Source organism: Canis aureus, chromosome 38 (genome assembly GCF_053574225.1).
Source record: "Canis aureus isolate CA01 chromosome 38, VMU_Caureus_v.1.0, whole genome shotgun sequence".
NCBI classification, from domain to species: Eukaryota; Metazoa; Chordata; class Mammalia; order Carnivora; family Canidae; genus Canis; species Canis aureus.
The window spans coordinates 18,086,488-18,111,487 of NC_135648.1; the positions used below are offsets into that span (position 1 = coordinate 18,086,488).

The 25,000-nt window shown below is 32.6% G+C and overlaps 2 protein-coding genes across 8 annotated transcripts in view; one reads left to right on the forward strand and one right to left on the reverse strand.

The window, feature by feature from the left end:
* CDC73 (cell division cycle 73) overlaps nucleotides 1-25,000 on the forward strand; it is a 253,894-nt gene that overhangs the window by 44,826 nt on the left and 184,068 nt on the right. The window lies entirely within an intron of this gene.
* B3GALT2 (beta-1,3-galactosyltransferase 2) lies at nucleotides 16,708-24,418 on the reverse strand. The gene is made up of 2 exons (XM_077887202.1): nucleotides 23,808-24,418; nucleotides 16,708-19,353 (listed from the first exon to the last, which is right to left on the reverse strand). The coding sequence occupies exon 2, from the start codon at nucleotides 19,227-19,229 to the stop codon at nucleotides 17,961-17,963; it is 1,269 nt and encodes a 422-aa protein (XP_077743328.1). The 5' UTR covers nucleotides 19,230-19,353; nucleotides 23,808-24,418; the 3' UTR covers nucleotides 16,708-17,960.

Below are 25,000 nucleotides of genomic sequence, written 5' to 3' on the forward strand. Positions count from 1 at the left end.
TTCCCTTCCTTCTCCCCAACCTGCCAAACCTCATTTGATCTTTAATTCTAAGTTTTGGTTTCTTTTCCAGGTCTTTTTCTTGATGGATGTTTCTTTTAGTGTTGTTCTTCTTGTCTTTCCTGCTTCTCATGTTCCTCTGTGAGTGACTGTTCTGCGTTTATTTTAAGTATCTGTTTTTAAACTCTTCTGGTCTGGACAAGCCTTAGTATTTAGAAACTAAGTTCTTATTTGAAATTTCAGAATGTTGCTTTGCTGTGAATAAATTGAAGAAATTCATTTGAAATGCTAAGGAATTAAAGCTTTATTAAGATTTTTATTTTTTACTTCATTGGAGATAAAAGGCATATCATAGGCATCAGATAATTATCTCACTATTGAAGTTGTCATATTTTATGTTGTCACTGAAAAAGTTTGTTCTTTACATTTAGATTTTTACATAAAAGAACAAACAGTTGTTTTGAAATCAAGTCAATTTATTATTTTACAAATTTTTAAGTCAGAAATAATCTGATATGATTTAGAAACAGTGATTTCTGGACACTATCCATTTAATGATTTACCATCTTAAATTTGGTAGCTGCTTCAGTCTTTCAGTGTCTTGTTGTCATTTCTGTCTTATATACATTGCTATAAACATTCTGAATTGAATTCCTTATATATTTTAATATATCAAATTTGAGAACTAAAACAGTTCTTTGACCTTTCAGAAGAATTTGAACTTCTGTTATATGGAAGGCTTTTAGTTGTCTTAGTAAACAAAATTCAGCTTCTGATATGTTTAAAATATAATTTTATCTTAAATATTTAAGTGTCCTTAGGAATCATTGAGTTTTAAAAAGAACTACATTGTGATAACCAACCATTCTGATAGTAAATTTGTGGCTACACCATAATTTGTCAAGAACTTTCGTACATTGTCACATTTTTTCCCCTACAAAAGTTACTTTAATAGGAAAAATAAACAGTAAAAGCTTAACTTAGTTAATTAAATTTATTTTGGTAACATTTTTTTCTTTATCTCTATTAAATGTAATGGATGTAATTACTATTTTCCAATAAATTGGTAGATAACCAAATTTTGGGAGACCTGTGTTTACACATTTATTTCTAAACATTCAGAGTCATTATTAGTATTTTTGAAAGTTTGTATGATATATTTTTTAAAACTTTATAAATATCAACATAAAGGTCAGAGTATAGTAGATTTTGCCAAAATATGCATCATTATGGGATACTGGTGGGATTACATTTGTATTTTACACTGGAACCCTCTTTGGATTACTGAAGGACCAGTCCATAATCATATAGTCTGGTTCTAATTCACTTAAGAATTTTCACCAACATTTTTGTTATATAACAGATCTGCGGATGATGAACAGTGATACAGAACGTTATATACCCTGGGGATGATTAGTTGCATGGGTCCCAGGTTGCCTAATAGGTTGGCATTTCCTTATTAATTTGCTAGGGCCCAGAGAAAGGCTAAAAAAACCTAGGTAGTAATACCATGAGAGATTTATTATTCAAGCTTATAAGAGGAGCATTCGAAATGCTAAATGCTGATTTATTAATTTACACTGTAATTGCCAAGAACACTGGATATTCAACTCCCTATATCTGGCATATCCATGTTCTTTCTGTAAAGAAGCTCATGGGAGATCATATGCCCAGTGACATATTAACTTATATCCTTCAAACATTTAATGGTATTAGAGTAAGAGAGGTTGATATTTGCATCTCTTCAATAAAGACAGACCTCTTGCAAGGCCAGGAAACATTTTTCCTTGGTCACTGCTTAGAGGGGCTTTGTCATCATTTGCCATTGTAACTTCCCTTCTTAAAGAAGTGTCTATTTCCAAGTCCATATGATGTATTTCTTTAGATGTATAGATTACGGATTCAGGTTTTAGGACTAACATCTCATTCGGTTCTATTTGATTTATTAAAAAATGTTGATTAGGGGCTAGGTCTTTTGAATTGAAAGTTCATGATGTCGATATCCAAAGGTTCTGATTTGTCAATAAAGTAGGCAACAGTAGATGGCCTGGCTAGAAGTCTGAACTGTAGATCTAAGATTAGTCCTATTTAGTTTTGTTGATTTGGAAGGGGACACAGGAGCAAGGATTTCCTACAGGATTCTGAAAATCATTTATTTTTATCTTTCACTTAAGCTCAGAGGCATAAATTAATGAAGTTACTTAAATCCCACTCTACTGATTAATTCCATAATTTCAGTGCTACAAAGACATTATAATTTAAGGGGTTTCTTGGCATTGTATAAAAGTATTTAGGATTTAGAATACAGTCAGAACAAAAACAAATATAATTTAAGTACAAATGGAGAAGTACTAATATGAGTACTGTTGTAGAAGACTGTATAAAAAGATACGTAATCATGCTGTCTTAGGATAAATCTTTTATCCAGCTTAATGCTTCTTTGGCATATTTATTTGAAAGATGTGCATATATACATAATATAATGCTAAGTAGTAAGGATTTTTAAAATAAGGATAACTGATCCTATAGAAAATTTTCCTGAGTTTAGTTCACAATTTACTTAGTTGATTATACTACTTATATAAAATTCAGTTAGACAAATTACTAGAACTATTTTCAGAAATAGAAGGGGAAGGTATTTTTCTCTTACATAAATGAGTACTCCCCCGTATGGCCCAACCCCCAATAAATGTATAAATAATTCTGATATTCTGATAAAACTGTGCTTGACATCTTCATTGATACATGTAAATTAAGTGTGGTAACATTTGTATTTGGTCTGCAATGAAAGACTGCTATTTTTATTGAGACTTTTATTTCTCTATGCTGACTTGATTTTTGGTGCTTACATATAAAAAAAATAAGCCATCTTTTACTACAGTATGAGTTTTACATTTAAGCTCTGTTTTGCCTTGTAATTTTAGGTTGACTTCACTAAACAATTATCAAGTCTGTAGGGAAAGCTAATTTCCAAAACCACAGTGTTTGTTATCTATCTATCTTAGAAACTTGACTGTGAAATTGTTTTTAATGAGTGCAAAGAAATGTAGAGTTGGGTATGAACAAAAGTAATTAATGTAAAGGAATTTGTATGGTTTAAGAGCGTTTTCATTATTGCCTTATTTTCTAGTTTGTAATGATTTAAAAGGTTTAAATTTAATGATTGAAATCGGGAGCTGACAGACTTTTTTATAAAGGACTAGATAGTGTATATTTTAGACTTAATGTAAAGGAATTTGTATGGTTTAAGAGCGTTTTCATTATTGCCTTATTTTCTAGTTTGCAATGATTTAAAAGGTTTAAATTTAATTGAAATCGGGAGCTGACAGACTTTTTTTTATAAAGGACTAGATAGTGTATATCTTAGACTTGTAGGCTAATAGGCAAAATCATGGATTTTCGGTAGGTACTTACAGAACAGGAGTAAAATCTGCACAAATTTTCAATGACGATTATAATAATAAATGAATAAAATTTTGGGTAATAATGACCTGCTAGAGAGAAGTATTAGAATTTCTTTTGGTGGCAAGATAACGTTTTGTGGTTCAAAGTTAGTTTCTGTATCACCAAAATTGATTGTAAATGTTCTGTAAATCTATTAAAGTTGGTCTGTAATGAAATTTTATGTATTTTGTCTCTGAAAAAGTATCTTTTCTCACAGACAGTGGCAGATGCTTATATCAGTCCATGAGTACATGTGATATCGACTGGGCATATTTGTCACTTGGAAGGTGTTTCTAGAATTTTGTTTCTAGAATTTTCTAGATTTTTAAAAATATTTGCCTTTTTATCACATTATTACATTTCGGATTTATTACTGTCAAGTGAAGATTAGGTGGAAGTTCCAAACCTGCAGTTAAATGTTGCTGTTATGGACAAATGTGGGACACACAGTGGTGTCTTTTGCATTCATTCGACCAGTATTTATTCCATGCCTCCCATATGCTAGGTTGTGGTATAGGTTCTGGGGATGCAGTGCAGTGGTAAATAGAGGAGGGACAAACAAAATATCAGTGATCTATGCTTTTTAGAAAATTAAAATGGATGAAATGATATAACTGCATTCTTGCTGTGTGCCAGTCAGCATTGCTAAATCATGAGAGGTATTTGGCTCAAGTACATAACTACTGTTGTGGCGTAAAGGCAGTCATAGACTTATTTAACAAGTGGTTTGTTCCAATAAATGTAAAACTTCCTTTGTGGATACTGAAATTGGAATTTCATGATTTTTACATGTTAAGAAATAGTAATTACTATCATTTTGATTTTTTTTCTCCACCTTAAAAATGTAAAATCCAGTTATGGTTCACGGGACACACAAAAATAGGCAGGGATCTGGATTTGGTCTGTAGCTGTAGGTTGCTCGATTTAGGCTTAATTTTGTTTTTCTTTTGCTCATAACAACTAATTGATTGTCTCGCTCTGGAGGCCAGAAGTCTGAAATCAAGGTGTCAGCAGGGCCATGTTTCCTCTGAACCTTGTAGGAGAATCCTTCCTTAAGTTAAATTTTTATGAACTGATGTAGAAGGTAGAAATTTTTTATAATGAATCAAGCAGTCAATACTTGAGTTGAATTTTATGACCTTAAAAATGGATATTTAAGTGAATTTTAGGAAGTATGCTACTTACACATCTAGCATAGTCATTAAGTAGGCACATTAACTTTTAACATTAAATGTATAAGAGTGGAGGCATTTACGTAATGGCTATTTCCGGTGTACTGTAGTTTAAAACTATTATTTCTATTTGTCTTAGGAAATGCAAGAATATTAAATGAAAATTGCTAATGATGGACTCGGGTTTTAGACTAACAGCATTGAGAAACGTGTAAGATATATTTCCTTGTACTGAAGAATTAAAATTTTATCAATCTTTATAATGAGGATTATAAATCCTTCATAATGAGGATTTTTTTATTGCTTAAAGCCAAATAAAAATGAATTTTTGTGTTTTTTTTTTAAACATCTCATAATGGAAAAAAATGTGTCAAGTTTTGTTAAGACGTTCTCCTGATGTATGAGAATGTGATATTTGGGGAACAAAGCTATAAGTATAAGGCCTTTTGATCTGTCAGCTAGACTGCGAAAACACTTCTGTAGAAACAGAGGAGCAATTGATGAGTCTGTTGAGGAGTGGGAAAAGCACGACAAAATATTAGGCATGGACAAAAAGAGGGTATTAGCAAGTCTACCTTCCTGCAGATTTCCAGAGCCTCCTTAAGTGTTCCTAACTTAAATAGACTAAGCTGGAGAGATGTATGCAGCCTGTTCCAGTTACACAAGTGGAAAGAGTTCCTTTTCAGTTAGTCATTAATTAACATCCTGGGAACCGTCTAATTGGTCCAGTTGTCTAACTCCAACATTCCCTTGTCCATACAGATTTTTTGCTTTCCAGCGGTCATAAAGATTCCAGTGATCTGGCACTGCATTGTTTGGTACATTACATTAGTAAAGAAGCACAGATTACCTAGCTACTCTCCTCCTCCTCCTCCCCTGTCCTTTCAGATGTCAGGTTTTTCTAAGTATGAAGCCTAAACTTAATCAATACTTGTTAGTTTAAGGCTGTAACGTATTTTTTCTTAAACCGTCACTATTTCTAATGCTAGTTTCTAATATGCTAGTTAGATCAAAGACTAATTTTCTAGGCCCAGGCAGCTGATAATAATGGGAAATTGTTTTTTTTTTTTTCTTTGAAATGATAGCTATTAGACAAAGGAGTAAATACTTATAAATATGAATAATGCCAAAGCAGTTTTTAATAATGCTGCTGTCTTCCCTGAATATCATGGGGGAAAATCCTAGTTAGCTTGTAGTACCCTCATCATATCAGATGACCTAGTCCAGGATATCATCAGGCTGGAGAAAGGGGCATCTTTCTTAATTTGTCCTTCCAAAGACAGTGCTTCTTTGTAAATTTTTTTTTTCCTTCTGGGGACTTCTTTTTGCAAAGCAATTGGTGAAACCTTCCCCCCCCTTAATTATGAAAAATTATAAACATAAATATAATTAGAGAAAATAGCCTATGGTTTTCTCTCTGTCCATCACACAGATTTCTATAATTTTTAAACCATTCTTCATCTGTTCCGTATCTCCTTTTTTCCCTTAAGTATTATAAAGCAAAATCTAGACATTGTTCCTACATACTTTGCACTTCTAAAAAAATACTGTTTACTTTGCTGTAGAGACATTATTGTGCATTGCCAAAAAATAATTTATCCTCTTATAACCATTTCATTTTCCATTTTCTTTGATTTTCTTGAAAAATGATTTTTGTAGTTCATTCGTTGGAAATAGGATCCAAACAAGCACCAAAAGTTCCATTTAGTTGTTAGGAATTGTGAGTTGTTGGGGTTCCCCCCACCCCCGGACATTAGAGGTCATTGTCTTTTATGCATGGACTCATTTGGTAGACTAGTGAATAGTAGGAGTTCTCTCTGTGAATAATATTTTTAACGTATAAAATAAAATACATAAGATAAAGAAGACTGGTTGTACTGAAAGAAGATAATCAAGAGACTTTAAAAATACAAATTTATGGCATGGTAATTTGTGCTTCTCTAATGGATTATATAATAAAATCTAGTGATAAAATCTAATAAATGCCAGAGTTTTAAAGTGTGAGCATACATAATATTTCAAGATATCTGTAACAGGTGTAATGTGATAGCAAAGCATGAGATTTCTTTTGGTGATAAAGTCATGCCCGTGTTAATAGTACTGTGGTTTAAGGAAATGTTAATTTCTTTTAGACGTTGGTAAAAATAAAATTGCAATTTTATTTTTTCCCCCATCCAGATAAGGATCCACACTCCCCTACTCTATAAAAGGTTTTAAGGTCCTGGCTACAATTCTGTTTTACTGTTTATTTTCTGTTTTTCTGCAAACTTGGCGAATTTTTCTCAACCTCCTGGCTTTTGTGTTTGCAGTTCTTTTTTCCTTAATCATTCTTTGGCTCTTAATAAGATTGGCTACTCATAATTCACATCTTAGTTCACTGGTCACGTTCTCAGGAAGGCTTCCAGGTTTTTTCCTAATAATCTTGTTTTGTTTATTTTGATGACTTTCTTTGAATATGAGGATCTGAAGGTAGGAACCATATCTTTCTTGCTTTCTAGTAGTTCTTGCTCTTTCTGGCTCTATCCCTAATTCTGAGAACAGAGTACCTGACACAGAGATGTTGTTTGAAAAGTCTTTATTAAATTAATGAATGTTTTCTAAGCTCATACTATACACTGTATTTTTAGTAACTTTCCATTCTTATGCAGAGTAGTAGTTAAAAATTATTATTGTCATTGATGCTTTAGAAATATATTGACCCTCAGTTCTACTTCACAGTTCTCTTATATATTTCTTTTTTTTTCTTATAGATTTCTTGATTACCCTTTACTATGTCTTCCTATGTTAATCAGGATCTCATACAGTGTTTTTTCTCTCTATAAACATGGCATCATTATCTCCTCAGTGCTCAGACCAGGATTTTAGGCAGCATCCTTGCCACCTTTTTCCCTCTTCCTCACTCCCAATTTCTAGACATCATGAAGGCCTGTTGACTTACTTCCCAGCATCTCTGAAATTTTTTATCTCATGTCACTATCATACTTCTGCTCCAAACTATTTTTATATCTTTCCAGGACTATGCAGTAGTCTCATAATGGCTCTTCTCTTATCACTCATATGTCTCTTCAATATGTTCTTCATATGTGGACACACATTCAAGGTAGCATTACTATGTCAGGGCAAAAGAACGTTTTGGAATATCCAAAGTCTCAGAGAGTACACGTACTTACTCAGGTATCCTGAGGATAATTTATGACAGAAGAATGCAAACCAGTGCAAATCAGGTGAGATCCAAGAGCTGCAGAGAACTTCACGTTGTAGCCAAAACAGTGAACAGTATGTTAACGTTCGAAAACAGATAACATACAGGTCATTAGACATGAACTAGCCTCAGCTTTTCTTTTTTCCCAAATATTGCTGTGTTTGCAATGGATTTCCTTTATTGTAAGGATGCAACCATAATTTTTAATATGTGCTACAAGTCTTCTTGTGGTTTTACCTGCCCCCCCCTCGCACCGCCCCCTTTTTAAGCATCAGCTCTAATCAATCTTTGTCTTTATTTTTGTGTCTTTGTTTTTTCCCTCCTTAGGGATTGATTTGGTATTCAAAAGATTTCCTTTCAAATAAGATAGAAATGCTTTAAGCCATAAAAGGGGGGTTTTATTGAGTCAGATTTCAACTCACTTTCTAGTCTAGGATTTTTTGTTGTTGTTTATTGCCTTTAAAATTAATCTTGAGGAAGAAGGAGGTAATTTCAGAATAAAGTGGAAGGCACAATGGAAGGCACAAATGGAATCAGAAGATTAGGCAGAAAGATTATTAGCAAGGAAGAGACCCATTTATGGATCTTGTAGCTGGCCAAGGATTTGGGGGATTTTGGTCTTACCTTAAGAACATTGGGAAGCCTTTGAAGCACTGGAATGATGTGAATAACTTCTAGGGTTTGTTTTGTTTTTAAAGATTTTATTTATTCATGAGAGAGACAGAGAGGCAGAGACATAGGCAGAGGGAAAAGTAGGCTCCCTGAGGAGCTTGATGTGGGACTCGATCCCAGGACCCTGGGATCATGACCTGAGCCAAAGGCAGACACTCAACCACTCAGCCACCCAGGTGCCCCTACTGTTTTGTTTTTAAAGTTCCATTCTGGCTGTAGTATGGGAAACATAGCATGAATACAAGGAAACCAATTGTGAAGGTATTGCAGGGCCAAGTGAGAGATACTCATTTTAAGTACCAGAGGAGTAAGATGAAGAAAAGTAGATGGATTCCATTAGGAATCTAGGTTTTGAGGTTAGATAGATATGGTGATAACAGAAGGAAGTGGCAAGAATGACACGGTATGCTTCATGTGGCCACTGACTGGGGATAGCCTTTCACTGAGACATGAAATGATGAAAAGGTATTAAGTTACATTTAGAGATGAGAGAAGATAACTTCAGTTTAAACATACTGTTAAATGTGGGTGTACTTATAGACACTCAGATATATAAATAGTTTAAATTTGGAATTACTACTTACGAAGTTTGATTTAAAAATTCATTTTATTTTTGTAAAAATTAGTTTTGCTCAGATACCAGTTTTTTTTCTCTTCAGTGTAGAGGAGTCATTTATTCTCTCCTCTCTCTTAAATAAACCTACCAGGATGTAGCTGTTTTTTGTTTTTGTTTGTTTTTTACCTTGTCAAGGGACAGATCTTTGATAAAGGAATGCAATTTTAATTTTTTTTTTTTTTATTTATGATAGTCACAGAGAGAGAGAGAGAGAGAGAGAGAGAGAGGCAGAGACACAGGCAGAGGGAGAAGCAGGCTCCATGCACCGGGAGCCTGACGTGGGATTCGATCCCGGGTCTCCAGGATCGCGCCCTGGGCCAAAGGCAGGCGCTAAACCGCTGCGCCACCCAGGGATCCCAGGAATGCAATTTTAAATAGCATCTGTGAAATGGGATAGTCCTGTCCTCCCTCGTCATTAGTTTGTGAACTCAGACAGCATTTTACAGTGTATCAGGTTCAGGCAGTCAGTTTTTGTTATTTTCCAGATGTATTGGCTCGCTCTCATCGTGCTATAATTTTAGGAAACCATGTCCTAAAAGCCCTTAGTAATAAGGTCATAGTAATAGCAACATAGTCTCAGTTATATTGTTATATGCAGAAAACTACTTTGTTGCTCTTTTGAGGCTTGATCATGGATATGGATGATGAACAGGTATAAACAATTCACTTGTTTTCTTTTTTAAAAGATTTATTAATTTTAGGGAGGCAGCAGGAGAGAGAATACTAAAGCAGAGTCCCTGCTGAGTGCAATGCAGGGCTCAGTCCCAGGACCCTGATATCATAACCTGAGCTGAAATCAAGAGTCACACATTTAACTGACAGCCATCCAGCCACCCCTTAGCCTGTTTTCTTTAACAGAGAAGTTGTTCTGGGATCCCTTTGCATTCCTGATTTGTTCAGGTGGCAGAACCCACAGAGGGCATGGTCTTACAGAGAGCATTATGGAATCATCATAGGAGCTAGGAGCTACTTCAGAATTTGTTAGTGGTAGGATTGCTGTCAGGATTCTTTGTTACAAGCAAAAATTGAGTCATACTGAAGCAAAGAAAAAAGTATTGGAAAATTATGGGCAAGCTTATAAAATCAGAGAACCAAGTGATAGAAGGGATAGGAACCATAGCAGCTCTGTGTATCTGAGTAGCAAGAGTTAATGAATAATTCCTTCAGGGTACTGAAGTTCCAGTGAGTTAGCTCCAGTCATTTTTTCTGTGTGCATATGCATGCCTGAGTGTGTGTATGTTTGTTTCCCTTAGGACTCAAATTACTAGAAGAGAGGGTCTTTGATAGCTTGACCAGTGCAAGGCAGGCTACCTTGATTGAAAGTCTTCCTAAACTTTCTAAATTGAGGGTCGAAGTAGGTTTCCAGAGGAAATTTACCGCAGAATTTTTTAAAGATGATGATTTTTTTTTTTTTTTAAAGGAGTATACCATCTTCGGTGGATGGAACTCCAGTTTTCTAAAGGAGTAGAGTTTAAGAATAACTATATATGGTAGCACTCAAATTTGATATTTCTGTTATAACCTTTTTCTTTTTAATGCTTAATAAGCAGCTCCTCTTTAGTCTATGTTCTGTGTTTTTACATCCATCCTAAGCCAGAGCTTTTGCAGGCTTGATTTTTAAAGATGGTTTTCTACTTTCCCCTTGTAGAGGCATAATGGTTATCCAGATCTGAATCTCTTGTTTTTCTTTTCTAATGCTCAGGATTACCCATAATTCTCGCTCATCCTTTTATCTACCCTCCTCCTACCAAATGTGTATGCATGCGCTTGTGTGTCTGTGTGGAAAACCAATCAACCCTTTTTATGGTGATATCCTTGAGAATAAATAATAATTGATAGGCGAGTAAGGGATTCTTACTGGTTTTTGTATGCATTCCCAATAAGGTTGATGATGATTAAGGATCATATCATTTCTTTCTCTGTAAACTAATATTTTTTCCCATTTTTCTATCAGAATGTTGGTCTCTCTTTTTTGATCTCTGTATCTTTTCAATATATTGGGGTTATTAAACTTTTAAAGGTTACAGCTATCTTTTCTCAGATTGTTGTCTTCTGTATTTGCTGATGTTTTTATTGCCATGAAAGGATTTCTTTCAAAATCTTTTGTAATCACACTTATAAATCTCTTACCACTTCAAGATTTTGTTATATTTAGAAACGTTGAATGTTGAACTTTTTTCCCAAGTTACAAAGGAATTCACTTTTTCCCCCTATAGAACTAATTTGTTTCATTATTTACATTTAGATCTTTGATCTGATTGGAAATTATTTTAATATATGTTTGAAGAACAGATTAATTCTTTTTTCTTATGACTGTCTAGTACCCAGGTATCATTTATTAAAGATGGACCATATCTTACAGGTTATCGTCATAGTGTCTATACCTGGCAGATTGTAGGCTCTCAAAAAATGTTTAAATAATTGAGAAAAGTATCCCAGAGGTCTTCTAGTCTGGTTATTTTATTTAAAATTTTTATTTTCATGTATAATTCTAGAATGTTCTTTAAAAATGTTTAAAATTTATTAGAGTAGCTTTAGTGAACATGTGCTAATGCAAGATATAGTATAAACTTTGATATGATGCTCATTAGCATGTTAATGACTTCATTTTTCATTAATTTTAAACCTGGAAAGATGAAAAAATACAGAAAAAATAGGAAGAAGAAAATACCCATTTTGCCGTTTTCCAGGAATCACATTTATTTTTTAACAGTCATTTTCTGGGGGTTTTTTTGGGGGTAGTGGTGGAATGTGTATTGTTTCGGAATATGAACCATACTACATTGTGTTTTGTTTTGTTTTTGTCTTTGCTTAATAGAGTATGAGTGTTTTCCTATTAAATAGTCTTTCAATCCTAATTTTGAATGACAGTAATATTCCATTATATAACTAGCAGTTTGTTTAATCTCTTTTGGAAATTCAAAACTTTTTTTCATGATCGATTATGTCCTTATAATAGATTTTTAATTGTGGACTGATGGCTCAAAAGGTCTTGTTACCCTTTTGTTGTTAAAAATTTTTAAGTTGCTTTTCAGAAACTGTACCAATTTACATACTGCTTTTGGTGACGGACTTTCTCATTTTCATTACCTGCATAGACTATTATTTTAAAAAATATCTTCCATTTTAATAAAGATGGGACCTAGTTTCTAAGTGTGTTTATATGACTACTGGTGAGGCTGAATATATTTTACCTTAATGGATGATTTCTTTGTGATTTACTTCTGGCTTATGGTCAGAAATCTTTTGAAATAAATTGGTATTTTCTTACTTGTAAGAGTTCCTTATATATCAAGCCTATTTTCTTACTTGTAAGAATTCTTTTTGTATCAGGACTCTTACCCTACTATCAGTTGTTATACGTATTTTCTCAATTTATAGTTTACCTTTTGTCTTAATTTTGTTTATGGCAAATGCTGGTTTTATGTAGAGTGAATATCGTTTACCTTTTTCTGCCTTGATTTTGTTCCCTCTATTTGATTTCTTTTTTATTCTTTGATCAATAAAGCTGTCCCCATAGTCCCTCATTAAAATGCTTGACAATATTTGGCATGTAGTAGGTTTGATAAGTATTAGTACAGTGTGTATTGTACTTATTTTGCTCCACCTGGAGTTTATTTCTGTAATGGTATAGGACGTGACTTGAATCTTAAACATTAAATTCTAGACATCAGCCAGTTTCTCTATTTAGTAATGGAATATTCTAATGTGCTTGTAAGGTTACTATAAATGTTAGGCCCTCTTTCAGGTCTTTTTTTTTCTTTCTTGATTTAACTACCTAACCATTATGCTAATATAAACTAAAATCATTGTTGCTTTATTTTATTTTTTTATTGTTGCTTTATAGTAAATTCTTTAAGATCATTTTCAATATTTTCTTAGGTACTGATACCTTTTTTCCATACTAACTTTATATTATGAATACCACTCACACACACTAAAAACTTTTAAAAATATTTTTTAAGATTTGATTGGGATTACACTGACTCTGTATATTACAACAGTTTTTTCCCTAGAATATTTAGAAAGTACAGCTGAAGAAAACATGTTAATTGGGGAAGAATGGCCATTTTTAAAAGTAGGTATTCTTGTTAATTAAAAAAAATGATCTATTCTTACACTGTCAGAATTTTTATACCTCCCAGTAAGTTTAGTTTTCTCCATAGAATTCCTTACTTGTGATATTCCGTATTTTTAAATTGTTAACCTTTGTGAATATACTACCATGTGTATTGTATACTAGTTTGTGTATTATATATATATATAATATATATATGTTTATATGTATTGTGTGTAAAACTCTTGTTTTACTATTTTAATCTTGGTTTTGACTGCTTATATGAATTCCTTTTATTCTTTGTGTTGATCTGTTGGGTGCTGTATAATGAGCAAATATATATATTTTTCTTTTTTCTGTAGTTACATTTCAGTTCAAGAATCATTGAGGTAGTTCTCAATAAAAAAAAAAAAACATTAGCCACTCTTTTCAAATGAATTGACATGGAATCTTTTCGTATTAAACATGAGAGTGTAGTTGTATTAAAATGAGGGCAGGACTCTAGAACACCAGTCTCCTGGTGTTACTAATTATTACTGAGACACCTGAGCAAATTAGTTTGAAAACTATTGTTAAACCATAAAACATGTCTAGTTATGGGCTTACTGAGCATTTTTATTTCTATTCTTAATTTTGTCTGATAATTAGATTTTGGCTATGGCTTCTGGTAATTTCTTCTAGTATAAATTTTAAGTTAGTATTTATTTTTTAAATCATAAGTGGAAACGGTTTTATCAAATGCCTTTAAATAATTTTTTGTTGTAATATGTTTTTATTAACTTGTTTCAAACTTTCAGTATGTTTGAAAATTCTCATTGCTAAAAAAATATTCTCATTGCTATCAAAATCTCATGTTCTCTGTTATCTAATATGTTGTTAATACATTTTAATTATGAAAAACACCTTTAAGTAGTTTTATTCTGCTTATAAATTTGTGTGTTTTATTTACTTAAAAACTCCTAAAAGCATGAGTTCAGGCTGTTACATATGATGTTAACGGTTTTCTGTTATTTAATATTTTTTTATGATGCCCTTGACCTATTGTTTTTCAGTATTTAGGATACTGATGAAAGTGAGATACATTTTAGAATTTGTAGAATCCATTTGGAAGTTGGAATAATTAGATTAATAAACAAACTGAAGCGATTAATTCAGCTCCAGTTGTCCTTTAGCTCCGACATTTGCTTTGGTAAAGGGAGAGAAAACAATTCCTCCTAAAGATACAGAAATATTTTCTTTCTCTTCTGACACATTGTATCTTGAAAGTAGTAAGATTTAGAGCTACATCATGCTTAGAGGAGGGTGTGTTTGTGTGTTTTGTGACAAATGCAGGACAGGTTTCTTCCTAAAACTCAAACGGTCACTTTTTGGTGTCTGTATGCATTACTTGTCTTCTGGGAGTAATGTTTAAGTGATAAACTGATACTCTTGTGTGAGGTATATATTAGAAATGTATGCATAGTAGCGATATTCTTTTGTCTTCTTAAACCTATGTTAATTTAATAGTCAAAATTTATAGTTGAACAGTAAAAACCAGAGGGAGGGGGGGAAGCAAAACCCCAAACCTAAAATCAACTTGGTAAAAGGATTTTACCACCTCATTCCAAAACAGTAGGTGACTAACAGTAGACTGAATAAATACAGTGCTACTTTTGTCTATTAGAAATGACCCAGTTGTGCTTCAGATAGGCATCTTTTAGAATTTCTCACTGAACATGCCTGTTGTTTACAGATGTATGAGTGCCCAAAGAAGCAAGAGATAAGCTGTAATGCTTAAGATTTCCTAAGGTTTTAGGAAAATTGTGGGCAATTGAAATGGAAAAGAAAAATAACGGAGGGATCAGATTTCTTCTCTTTTCCCTTCTCTTTATTTGTACCTAATATCAGGTAGCCCCCCAGTGTAAGAAAATGGTTATGAAGCTTTACTTGGCAAAAGATGAAGAATAATCAGAGAATAGTAGAATAGAGGACAGGCCATAGCTCTTTAGACCTTATAGCAGGTGTCATATGTAAAATATATAGTAGATAACATAGTGGTTGAGAACATGGTCTTAAAGATGGAACCCTGCTGCATTTTTATTAGCTGTGTGATCTTAGTTATTTAACTTCTTACATGAATCTTCCTTTCCTGTCTCTTAGTGTTATTTGTCAGGATTCTATGAGGTCATGTATGTAAAGTGGTTTAACATAGTACCAGGCATATAGTGTATGCTCTATCAGTAAATAGTTCCTGCTGCTGTTGTTTGTATTATTTTCATAGGGCTTTTGGTTAATAGATATCAGTAAGATTCCAGTTGAAGTTATATGATTCTGCTGTATACAAAGAGATGAAAAATTTAAATTGCTCAAATTAGAATTTAATCACCTGTAATCTTGATGAAAATGAACTAGTGTAACTATTGAAAGTTTTGATATTTTTATCCCCTAAAATATTTTTATCCCCTAACATAACACTTTGAGCATAAAGATTATATAGTTGTTCCTGAATTTTTTCTTTGATCAAATGCAGTACATATATTTAAAATTATATTTTCATGTGTAATTATAAAATCGCATAGTACTGGGCATTAATAAGGCACAGTTAATACTTGAGTGAGATGTTGAGATACCATAATAACAATTCATATTTTCTGAAGAATTAATCTTGCACATTGAGAGTGAAGGGTCAAAAATAAATTAATGGAATGTTTATTTTAAAATAAAGATTTTTAGCAGTAGTAGGAAACTTTATTATTTGATCTAGTGTTCTTTGAGAACTCAATGTTAGCAGCTTACTATCAGTTCTCAAGATAGTATTCTCAGGGATATTGAAATGATTTGAAATTGATGTCTAAGCTGGGTGGAATTTAGTTGTGTTGTTTTTCATAAGTCAACTTTTTAAACTTGAATTTTTCCAGAAGGAAAAAATGTATATTTAAAGATCCTGCACTGTAATCATAATTTAGGTAAATAGTGAGAGAACAAATAAATAAATAAATAATAATTAAATAAATGAGAATTATTTTACATTGAAGAAAGGATTATATTTGTCTTTCATCAGACTTATCTAATTTGGTATTATCCTTTTACGTGTGACCTTTATTTAGTAAGTTTCCCATTTAGTAATTTTAGTCTTTTTATAATTCTATTGAATAAGTTAAGTGAAAAATGGACTTAACCAAGAGTTGGGGATGTTACATAGCTTGGCTTTCAAAATTACTTGATGTAAAATAGAATACTTCGATTACTGAATAGAAAATGGGAGATAAATTCCATGTAAATAGAATTCCAACATATTAAGTAATAAGTACATAAACAGTTTCTGTGATTCTGAATGTTAATAACAATCATAACAGTTCTGTTTTGATGTAATATCTCTTCAGAATAGAATCAAGGATAAAAATGTCATTAGAAATAAGATAAGTAGAATCTTCATTAGATTAAGTTTTACATACTTTTATGAAATAAAAAAACTTTTATACTTAGTGGGTTACTATTTCTTGATATTTAAAATTTGTAATGGAGCCAAACAAAATTACTGTGAAAATATTTGTACTGTAACACTCAGTAAAGTTTTTTTTTTACTTTTTTTTTATTAAAAACTTGGTAAAAGTGCATTGTATACATTGTCATCCTAGAATCAAGTGTTTGTCAAACATTTGTAGTTTTCCCCCACCCCTCCCAAAAAAGGTTTGAAGTTGGTGACACAGAATAGTTGTCATCTACCGAATTAAAAACTGCCGGTTTGTAAACTTGGCACTCCGAGAAAGAAGTAGACGCCATAAAATGATTAAGTATTGGCATGTGTACACCTGCTGTCAGGAAATAAACTTCCCATATGTTGCAGTTTGGCAGACATGCATCTTAAAAATGTATTGAATGAAACTGCTGCTGCACTCTTTGTCCTGTATCTTTTTTCAACAGTACATTCTCTATTTGCCTTTAAGTAATTACTTCTGCTTCTGTTAGAGGAACATGATATATTTTTACGGTACCCTTGAAGTTAAGTGGTAGTACTCCTTAAGAGTGCATAACTGATCTAATAGAATAACTCATTGAAATACTAGCGTGGCCCTTAACACCAACTAGGAAACAGACTGTCTATTTTGAAACATTTACTTTTTGTTTTCTTATAAAAACTTGAGCCTGAGACACATTGATTTTTCACATTTTATCACATCATGTCAAAATAATTTCCCTCGATATATGTACTAAGAAACTGAATATCTCAGTTTTTAAAAGGTGAATACTTAGATGAGAATTGCATTGATGAAACATCTGAACTTTATAAATTGTAGAGTAATTTAACTAAATCTTATTGCATGGAATATAGTTTTAGAACCCTAGAATAGTCAGGTCAGAAAGTTTGTCCTTTGCACAATTACAAAGTTTCCTTAAGATTGACAGTAATGTTTTATTTACATTTAATTATATGTTAAAATGAAAAACTGAATCTAAAATGGTCTTTTGACTGTCTCCATTTCTTAAATTAAAATTTATGAGGAAAATATATGCAAAATACATCTTATTGGCCCCTAACAAAAGCCTTGAACCATTGATGTTTGCATGCTTGTTATTGCATGTTAATACACAGAATCCCCTTACACAGTTTTTTTTTTTTTAATAGATTCTTTTGGGATACGTTTTGTTATATAATGTTGTATTTTTAAGAATTACCTTCAGAAATTAAAAAAATAATTTTTGAATTCCTTTATGTGATGAGTTTTAACTAAAGCTTGTCCTATGGATGTAATCAGTTTTAACTATACATGCTTTTAGCAATATTTTACAGATTGCACATTTGAAAAAAAATTGTCTTCTCTAGTGTAATTTACGGTGGCGATACCTGCCTGCCTTTTCTTTTGCTGCATTGGCACAAGCATTGTGCTTATTTTGTTGTAAATGGTTCCAGTATTTTATCAGTTCACTAGGCTGGAACTGATGAGAGGTAATTAGGTGGCTGTATTTACAGCTTGAATAAGAAACTCGCCAGTGATTGAACACAAACTCATTGGGAGGGGGCACAGGATCAATTCTCAACTTGGCAAGACAGATCCCTACATATACATCTTCCAAGTGCAAACGACGGATACTTAAAGAAACTTTAAATATCTTCTCTGCCAGATCTCCAGAAAAAACATAACCAGTCCCAGAACAAAAGACAGGGTAGCGTTCACTTGGGTAGAGGTCTGGTGGCATGTACCATTTGCTATCTTTGTTCCGATTAGGTGCATATCCTCTCATTAGGTAACCAGTAAAGTAGTTATGTCTGGGAGGCAGATCTGGCTTCAATAACTTATGTATTAAATATTCAGTGTTGACAAACATGTCACTGTCAGTTTTCATAACATATGGAATATGTGGACAATATGTTGCTACCCAGTTCATGCCCATGAGTGTTTTAATTGTCAAGTTGTAGTATGTATCTAAATATTCCTGTTGAATTATATCATGATATTGCCTGCTTTCTTCCAGTATTGCACGTTGAAGGTAGCCATTTAACTTAATACTTACGCCCAACAAAAAAATTCGTGTGATTTGGATACCAGGTGCTAGACTTTCATTGCCCCATGTTTGCCGAATAGCTCTTCTGGCTTCCGTTTGTCCAGGTTCTGCAGCTATTAGCAGTATTAAAAAAGGACTTTTCTCCTGGCATTTTTCAGGTTCATTGATAATATATTTGAAATGGTAAGAATTTGGATGTCCAGTGCCTTTTTCATTGTAAATACTTCCATTGGCACTAAGTGTATTCTCCAGCCCTGTAACTCCTTGTGGCGATAGGTCTGTGTTATTGGAGTTAGTTGCTGTTTGAGGCCTCAGAGTTTGAGGGACTGTTTCTTTCCAAATGTTCCGGAGAGAGCTGTGGTTTGTCTCACTTTTTGTAGAACGAAATCCTCGGAAAGTATATGTCACAGGGTTTTCTTTAAATCCAGCTCTGCCTGGCAGCCAGTCATGATGGTTGAAAAACAGAAACATAGCAAAAAGAAACACTAGAGAAAGTACACCAATAAGATGTGTACGGAACAGAGACCTCTTGGCATTCCAGCTCATCTTTGCAAAGCAGCAATGTCTTCTCCTCCACTGAAGCATGTTGTAAATATCCAGAAATGGGATATGAGATACTACTGGTGGCTGAAAATGTTTCCTTTTTAATCAATACTATTCTTTGGTAATCATATTTTAATTCGGCCAGGTTGTCTCCCATGCAGTCATTCTATAAAGATGAAACATAAAAATTTACAAAATGCTAAATATTACATAACTGCCTGAAAAGAGAGTTTGGATGTTAATTATTAGGACAAATACGAATTTTTTAAGTTGTGAAAATATGATAACCCAGGAATGAAGTTTAAAATTTGTATATCCTTGGTAACAAAGCATCACTGAGAACCGGATAAGCACTGTAAAGAGAGAAGTGATGGATTAATTTTCTTCCAGTTATTTCATTGTCTAAGTAGCTAGCTCTAGTCGTTTGCACTTTTGACCTGAGTTAAAGATTTAAAAGTTGTATGCATGTGGAAGAGAAGAATGTTACTAGATTCCTGAGAAAGGCCATGTAAGAAGGCCTGAGAGCAGATGGAAAATTTATTGGCATTAATTAAAATTGATTTGACATACCATTGGTGGTATGGTGCACAGTCAGCGGCCTTTTTTGTAAAATGGTCATGTATCAGTTGTGGGACAGACGGTGCAAGGTTGATTATGGCAGAATTCTGTTAGTCACAGTACACTGCTTGGCATGTTTCCATTGGCCCCTACTGTGTTGAGAAAGTCAATGAGAAGATGCACCTGTCAAAATTAATTTTCAGGGTCCAGTAACTTCAGTGCAGGATTTTAAGACAGTAATAAGTGATGAACATTTTCAAATACTCTTTCTAATTTTAAGATGTATTCAGAAGATCAGTGGCCTGAGTTAGGCTTAAGGTTGATTTTTAAAGTATAGCAACTAATTATCCTTAATTATCTTTGGCCTTGACGGAAAACTATCACATATCTCCATGTTAGAATTAAACAAAGAACTACTTTGAATAGTCCTTTCAGGTTTCTTACAAAATATAGGCACTAGGTATTTAAAATTAAAAGTTTACAAAATGCATTTTAAAAGATTCTTGAGTTTTGCTGTGTTCTACATTTGTTTGTAGAGACAATTTGTTACATTTTTAGGACTTCTGGTAGCATGACACTTAGAACCTTAGATTTTTAAGAGATTATGAAATGTAAGTATGGGAGGTTCATGATGCTACATATTAAAAACTGGTGGTGTTATCCTTGAACAAGGTTTTTCAGTGCATAGCACAAATTGTTCATGTTTTCATGTTTTTCAGTTCTTAGTTTTTCTGGATCAGGATGTAAGGGTTGAGGGGGGTGATAAGAGCTGTAACTTGTTCTATTAATAGAAAAAAAAACTTGTTAAGAAGGGGACTCATAAATTTTAATTTTTTCAAATTTGTTTTGTGGAAATTATTTCTTTAAGCAAAATAAAACTAGTCAATTAAAATATTTAATGTAGGAGTGTTTATTAAAAATTCTGTGCATGTATACCTATACCTGTGTGTTTGTGTAGCCTGTGATTTAAGATATTCATGCTTAATGCCAAATTTGCTTAACTTTGACATGAAACTTAATGTTTTGGAAAAATAATTGTATTTACATGGAGGCTGTCATGTAATTGAATAATTATAAAACTTATATATAGTATGAAGAACTTTGAAAATTGATTGAAAGGGTTAGACATATATGAAGAATTTTGAAAATTGAAAGGGTTAGACATATATGAATGAAAGTACTATTCTAGCAGGAGCCACTAGGAGGAGCAAGTAGGTGGGAATTTGAACAAATGTCCACAGTATGATAGTAAAGGCGCCAGCTTTTGATAATTTCTAGTATCTGAAATTATGTAGTACTTTTAGAAGTTATGGTTCTCAAATATAAAAAATTGTTCAATCATTGTGTGAGATACAAACTGTGATTTTTTTTTAAATTTGGGGTTTTAAAAACATAGAACCTAGTTTGCTATTTATTAGGCTCTATTTACATGAATTTTAATTTCACATTACTATAATAAAGACCAAGGCTGTTCACTGTACCAGCAAAACAGTTCTGCTGTGAGCTGAACTGCAAGTAAGCTGAGCATTCTGATTTAGAAACTCAATCTTTCCCTTCCTGTACTTACAAATAGTTGTCCATTCTGTTTAGACCTGGAAACTCTTTCTAAGCTTATATTTTCAAATGAAATATTGGATAAATAGTAACCATTCTTTTTCCTCTCCATGGAGAGGCCATAGATATAAGGGTTATGTGTATAAATTTAAAAGAAACAGAAGTTACTTTTTACATTTATTTGGTAATCTATTTGAAACATTCAAAGCTAAGTTAAATTTGTTACCTTTTTTGTTGATATATGTTTGGTATCTGGTTGGAATCCAATCAGTTACATCTTTTAAAAGTACACATTCAATAGTTTAAGAAGCAATAAATATAAGGTCATATTTTTGAGTGAAATGACTGAAGAATGAAGGTAAATATCATACTAATAAATTGTGATATTTTTATGAAAGCAGTATACCTGAAATATATCTGAAATATTTCCATGTTACAGAAAACAGCATATTATTATATATTGTAATCTAGCATAGATACATAGCTTATGGTCCTGTATGATTTGTAGCAATAGGTGATGGAAAAGCATCTTAATTTAAATTTTATTTGTATATTTGTAAGTATTAAGCTTCCCAGACTTTAAATTCATGTATACTCATTTGGTAATCTCCCATTGATAAATGAAGTGCATGTGTCTAGCTTTAAAATTTTCTTTATTAAAAAGGTTCTCAGGTCTTCATCATAGTTTTTCTGTTAAAAAGAAAGTAAAATTAAAGTTACTGTTTTTCCTTTTATTAAATGTTAAAATTATTCTCTAGTCACTGCCTGTTGTGTTTTAATTCTTAAAAAGTAGGAACATGACAAAGTTAAAATATTGTAGCAGTCTAAACAATTTGCACTTCTACATTTTCAGCATAGAAATACCTTTGATTTAGCTCTTAGGGTTTTTTGTGATAATTTTTTCAAGTTACTAATGTGTATTTACATCTTACGAATTGAAGTTCATGAAGAGACTGTTATTGTGAAATGTTTAGTTACTTCTCACATACTCATTCTCTATCTCTGACACAAACTGTTTTTATAATTTGGCTTTTAAAAGTGTTGATATCTTAAGTCTGTTGGAACAGTCCTAGATTTTAGTGGTGCTTGAATAAAACAAAATTCTGTGCTTTTGAGATATTTAGCTTATAAAAATGCTTAATTGGTGCTATTAACATTAAGAGAAAGGGCTCTAAGAGAGACTTGAGATTTTTCACAACTGTATTTTTAATGGTATTTTTTAATTTAATACCATCTGACTTCATTCTATAGTGGAATAAAAATTCATGGTATGGTAATGAGACTTGATGTTGAGATGTAATAATAATAAGGCCTGATAAACTTGTTTAATCTTAATTTCAGAATGGAATACTTACGTATGCCTTTAAAATGTTTGCCTTTTGTGATTATTAAATAATAGGTTATTGAGTTGTGTTGTGAGATTGAGCAAATATCAGGATCTGTGATAGATCTGTAAAAAAATTTTGAATATATTTGAGTTCCTGAGCCATGAGTTGCTATTCTGTGATTGCTGTTTAAATAGTTTATTCGATTTATTTCTGCCCTGCACACACATACCATGATGGTAGTTTGTTAGTACATATTAATATAGCCTAGAAGCGCAGTAGCTACATTTATATTTAATTTTTTGTCCTTGTTTTTCTGTTCATGAATATTTTTATATCTTTTTTTATTCTATTTTGAATTTCACTTTAAAAATTATCACTAAGAATAATCTTATGTTTGATCATTTAGAATCAGTCAGTTGCTTAAAATGAAAGCTCACTTTTTCAAGTGGGGAATTTTTACCAAGTATTGATATTTCTTTGTTTAAAGTTGTATTCACGGACACTGTAATAACATACAAATCTACTGTGTGGTGTGCTGTGTACAAAACTCATACCACCTTATATGATCCTATGCAAATGCTTTCCTTTTTATAGCTTAATAATAATATTTGTTGAAACTCTTAGATTGTGTTTGTTATATTTATTTGGGGAGATGGGTCTTGGAAGGAAGATTTGTTAGTGAAAGCTGTTATGTATTAGTAATTTGTTTTAAAAGGACTTTTAAAAAACCTCTTAATATTAAGATAATCTTTGATACTATTTAATGTAATTTCACTGCATTGTCTCTTTTGATAGCCATTTTTAAGAGATCACTTTAATTTACTAGCTAAGAATTCATTTTGACCTAATTTGATAAGAGCCTTGCTGTGTTTTCTTTAGAGGGCTACAGTTTTTTTAAGTTTAATTTCTCAGAGAATCCTTTAAGCAAATCTTATTGCTATTTGCCTTTTCTCTCCTTTATACATCCACAACCCATATTTACTCCAACCTACATACTTACTTGAATAAAGCAATGACAGCTTTAACAATGACAGATTTTAAAATCATTTATCTAGAAACCCTTTCATAGTTTCAAGGACAGTGAACTAGATGAACTTGTTTATCAGATATTAGTGCCTCCGGGGGCTATGAAAAGGTAACAGACATTTAAATGAATATTACACACAAAATATTGACATACCTTCCTTGGTCAGGCCATTTATGTGGAGAGGATTATACCCACTGAAAATACTTTTGGCACGCCATCACTTCAGCAAAAAAGATGCTATCGAACATGCGCACATCCCCCAATAGTCTGCCTCCTGCGATTGCTTTTCACAGTATCCAAAGTGTCCATCTGTCTGCTTGTCTTCGAGTTACCCTTCTTGTTCATATGGGTCCTGGTCGTCTGAGATTTTTCCTTTCTTTTATTTTCTTTCTTGTTCTTTAAACAAAAGAGCTGTAGTTGTCCGCTCTATTCGGAGCACTGTTGACTCTTGCCGACAGTTGATGCATTGAAGCTTTTTACATCTGCTGTTTTCCTGGCCGGACAATGCAGTGCTGTATTCTCTTCTCAGTATCCATATTTCTAGTAATAACACTGAGCTGCAATGTAAAGCAGCCAGAGCTAGAATGTAGTGCTGCGATTGTATTGGAATAGAATAGGATTTGATTCTTTTTCGTTGTTGCCTGTCAGCTGCAGGAAGGATTTTGAGCAGTTTTACTGGGGTTTTAGTTTATAATATGAAATCCACGGTTCCTCAGCTGCTGCACAGGCAGGCAGCAGTTTAAATGTGGGCTTGACAGATGCTCTCTCTGACAGAGCAGAATTTAACGTCACTGCTTGGCTGAATCCCACGTGATTGTTTGCATTCATTTTGACTAAAAACCTAAGGTAGGGAGAACCTTAAGAGATTTTGCTTCGTGTGATAAATTATATATATTCAATGTAAGTGTAAGTGCATAATATAAAAATGGGATGATTATGAAATAGTTATAATTTTATTTTATCCTTATTTTCCTTTTTCCTTTTGTTTTTTTTTGTTTTGTTTTTTTGTTTTTTTTTTTGTTTTGTTTTTTTGCTTAAGAACAGGCTTTCTAAATGTTTCAGGGTTAGATGTTGATTTCATGTTTCTAACATGATTTTATAGGACCTAAGCAATACAAGCTTTTGTATGTAATTTGGTGCAATTTAACCCCTTCAGTGCATGCCTTCCTTTGAAGTTTATTTTCTCAAATTGCTCCAATTTACTAGTATCAAGATAAGACTCAGACCTTTTTTTTAATATATATATACCCCCACCCCTAATTTTCTGGAGTTTATAAATCAGCTGGAGTGGATCATTTAATGGCACATGGTGAGATACAGCCCACTTATTTTTTGCTTTTATGTGT

What these genes read in the sequence shown, in the direction of transcription:
- B3GALT2 (XM_077887202.1), bottom strand. Translation starts at nt 19,229, where the DNA reads ATGCTTCAGTGGAGGAGAAGACATTGCTGCTTTGCAAAGATGAGCTGG.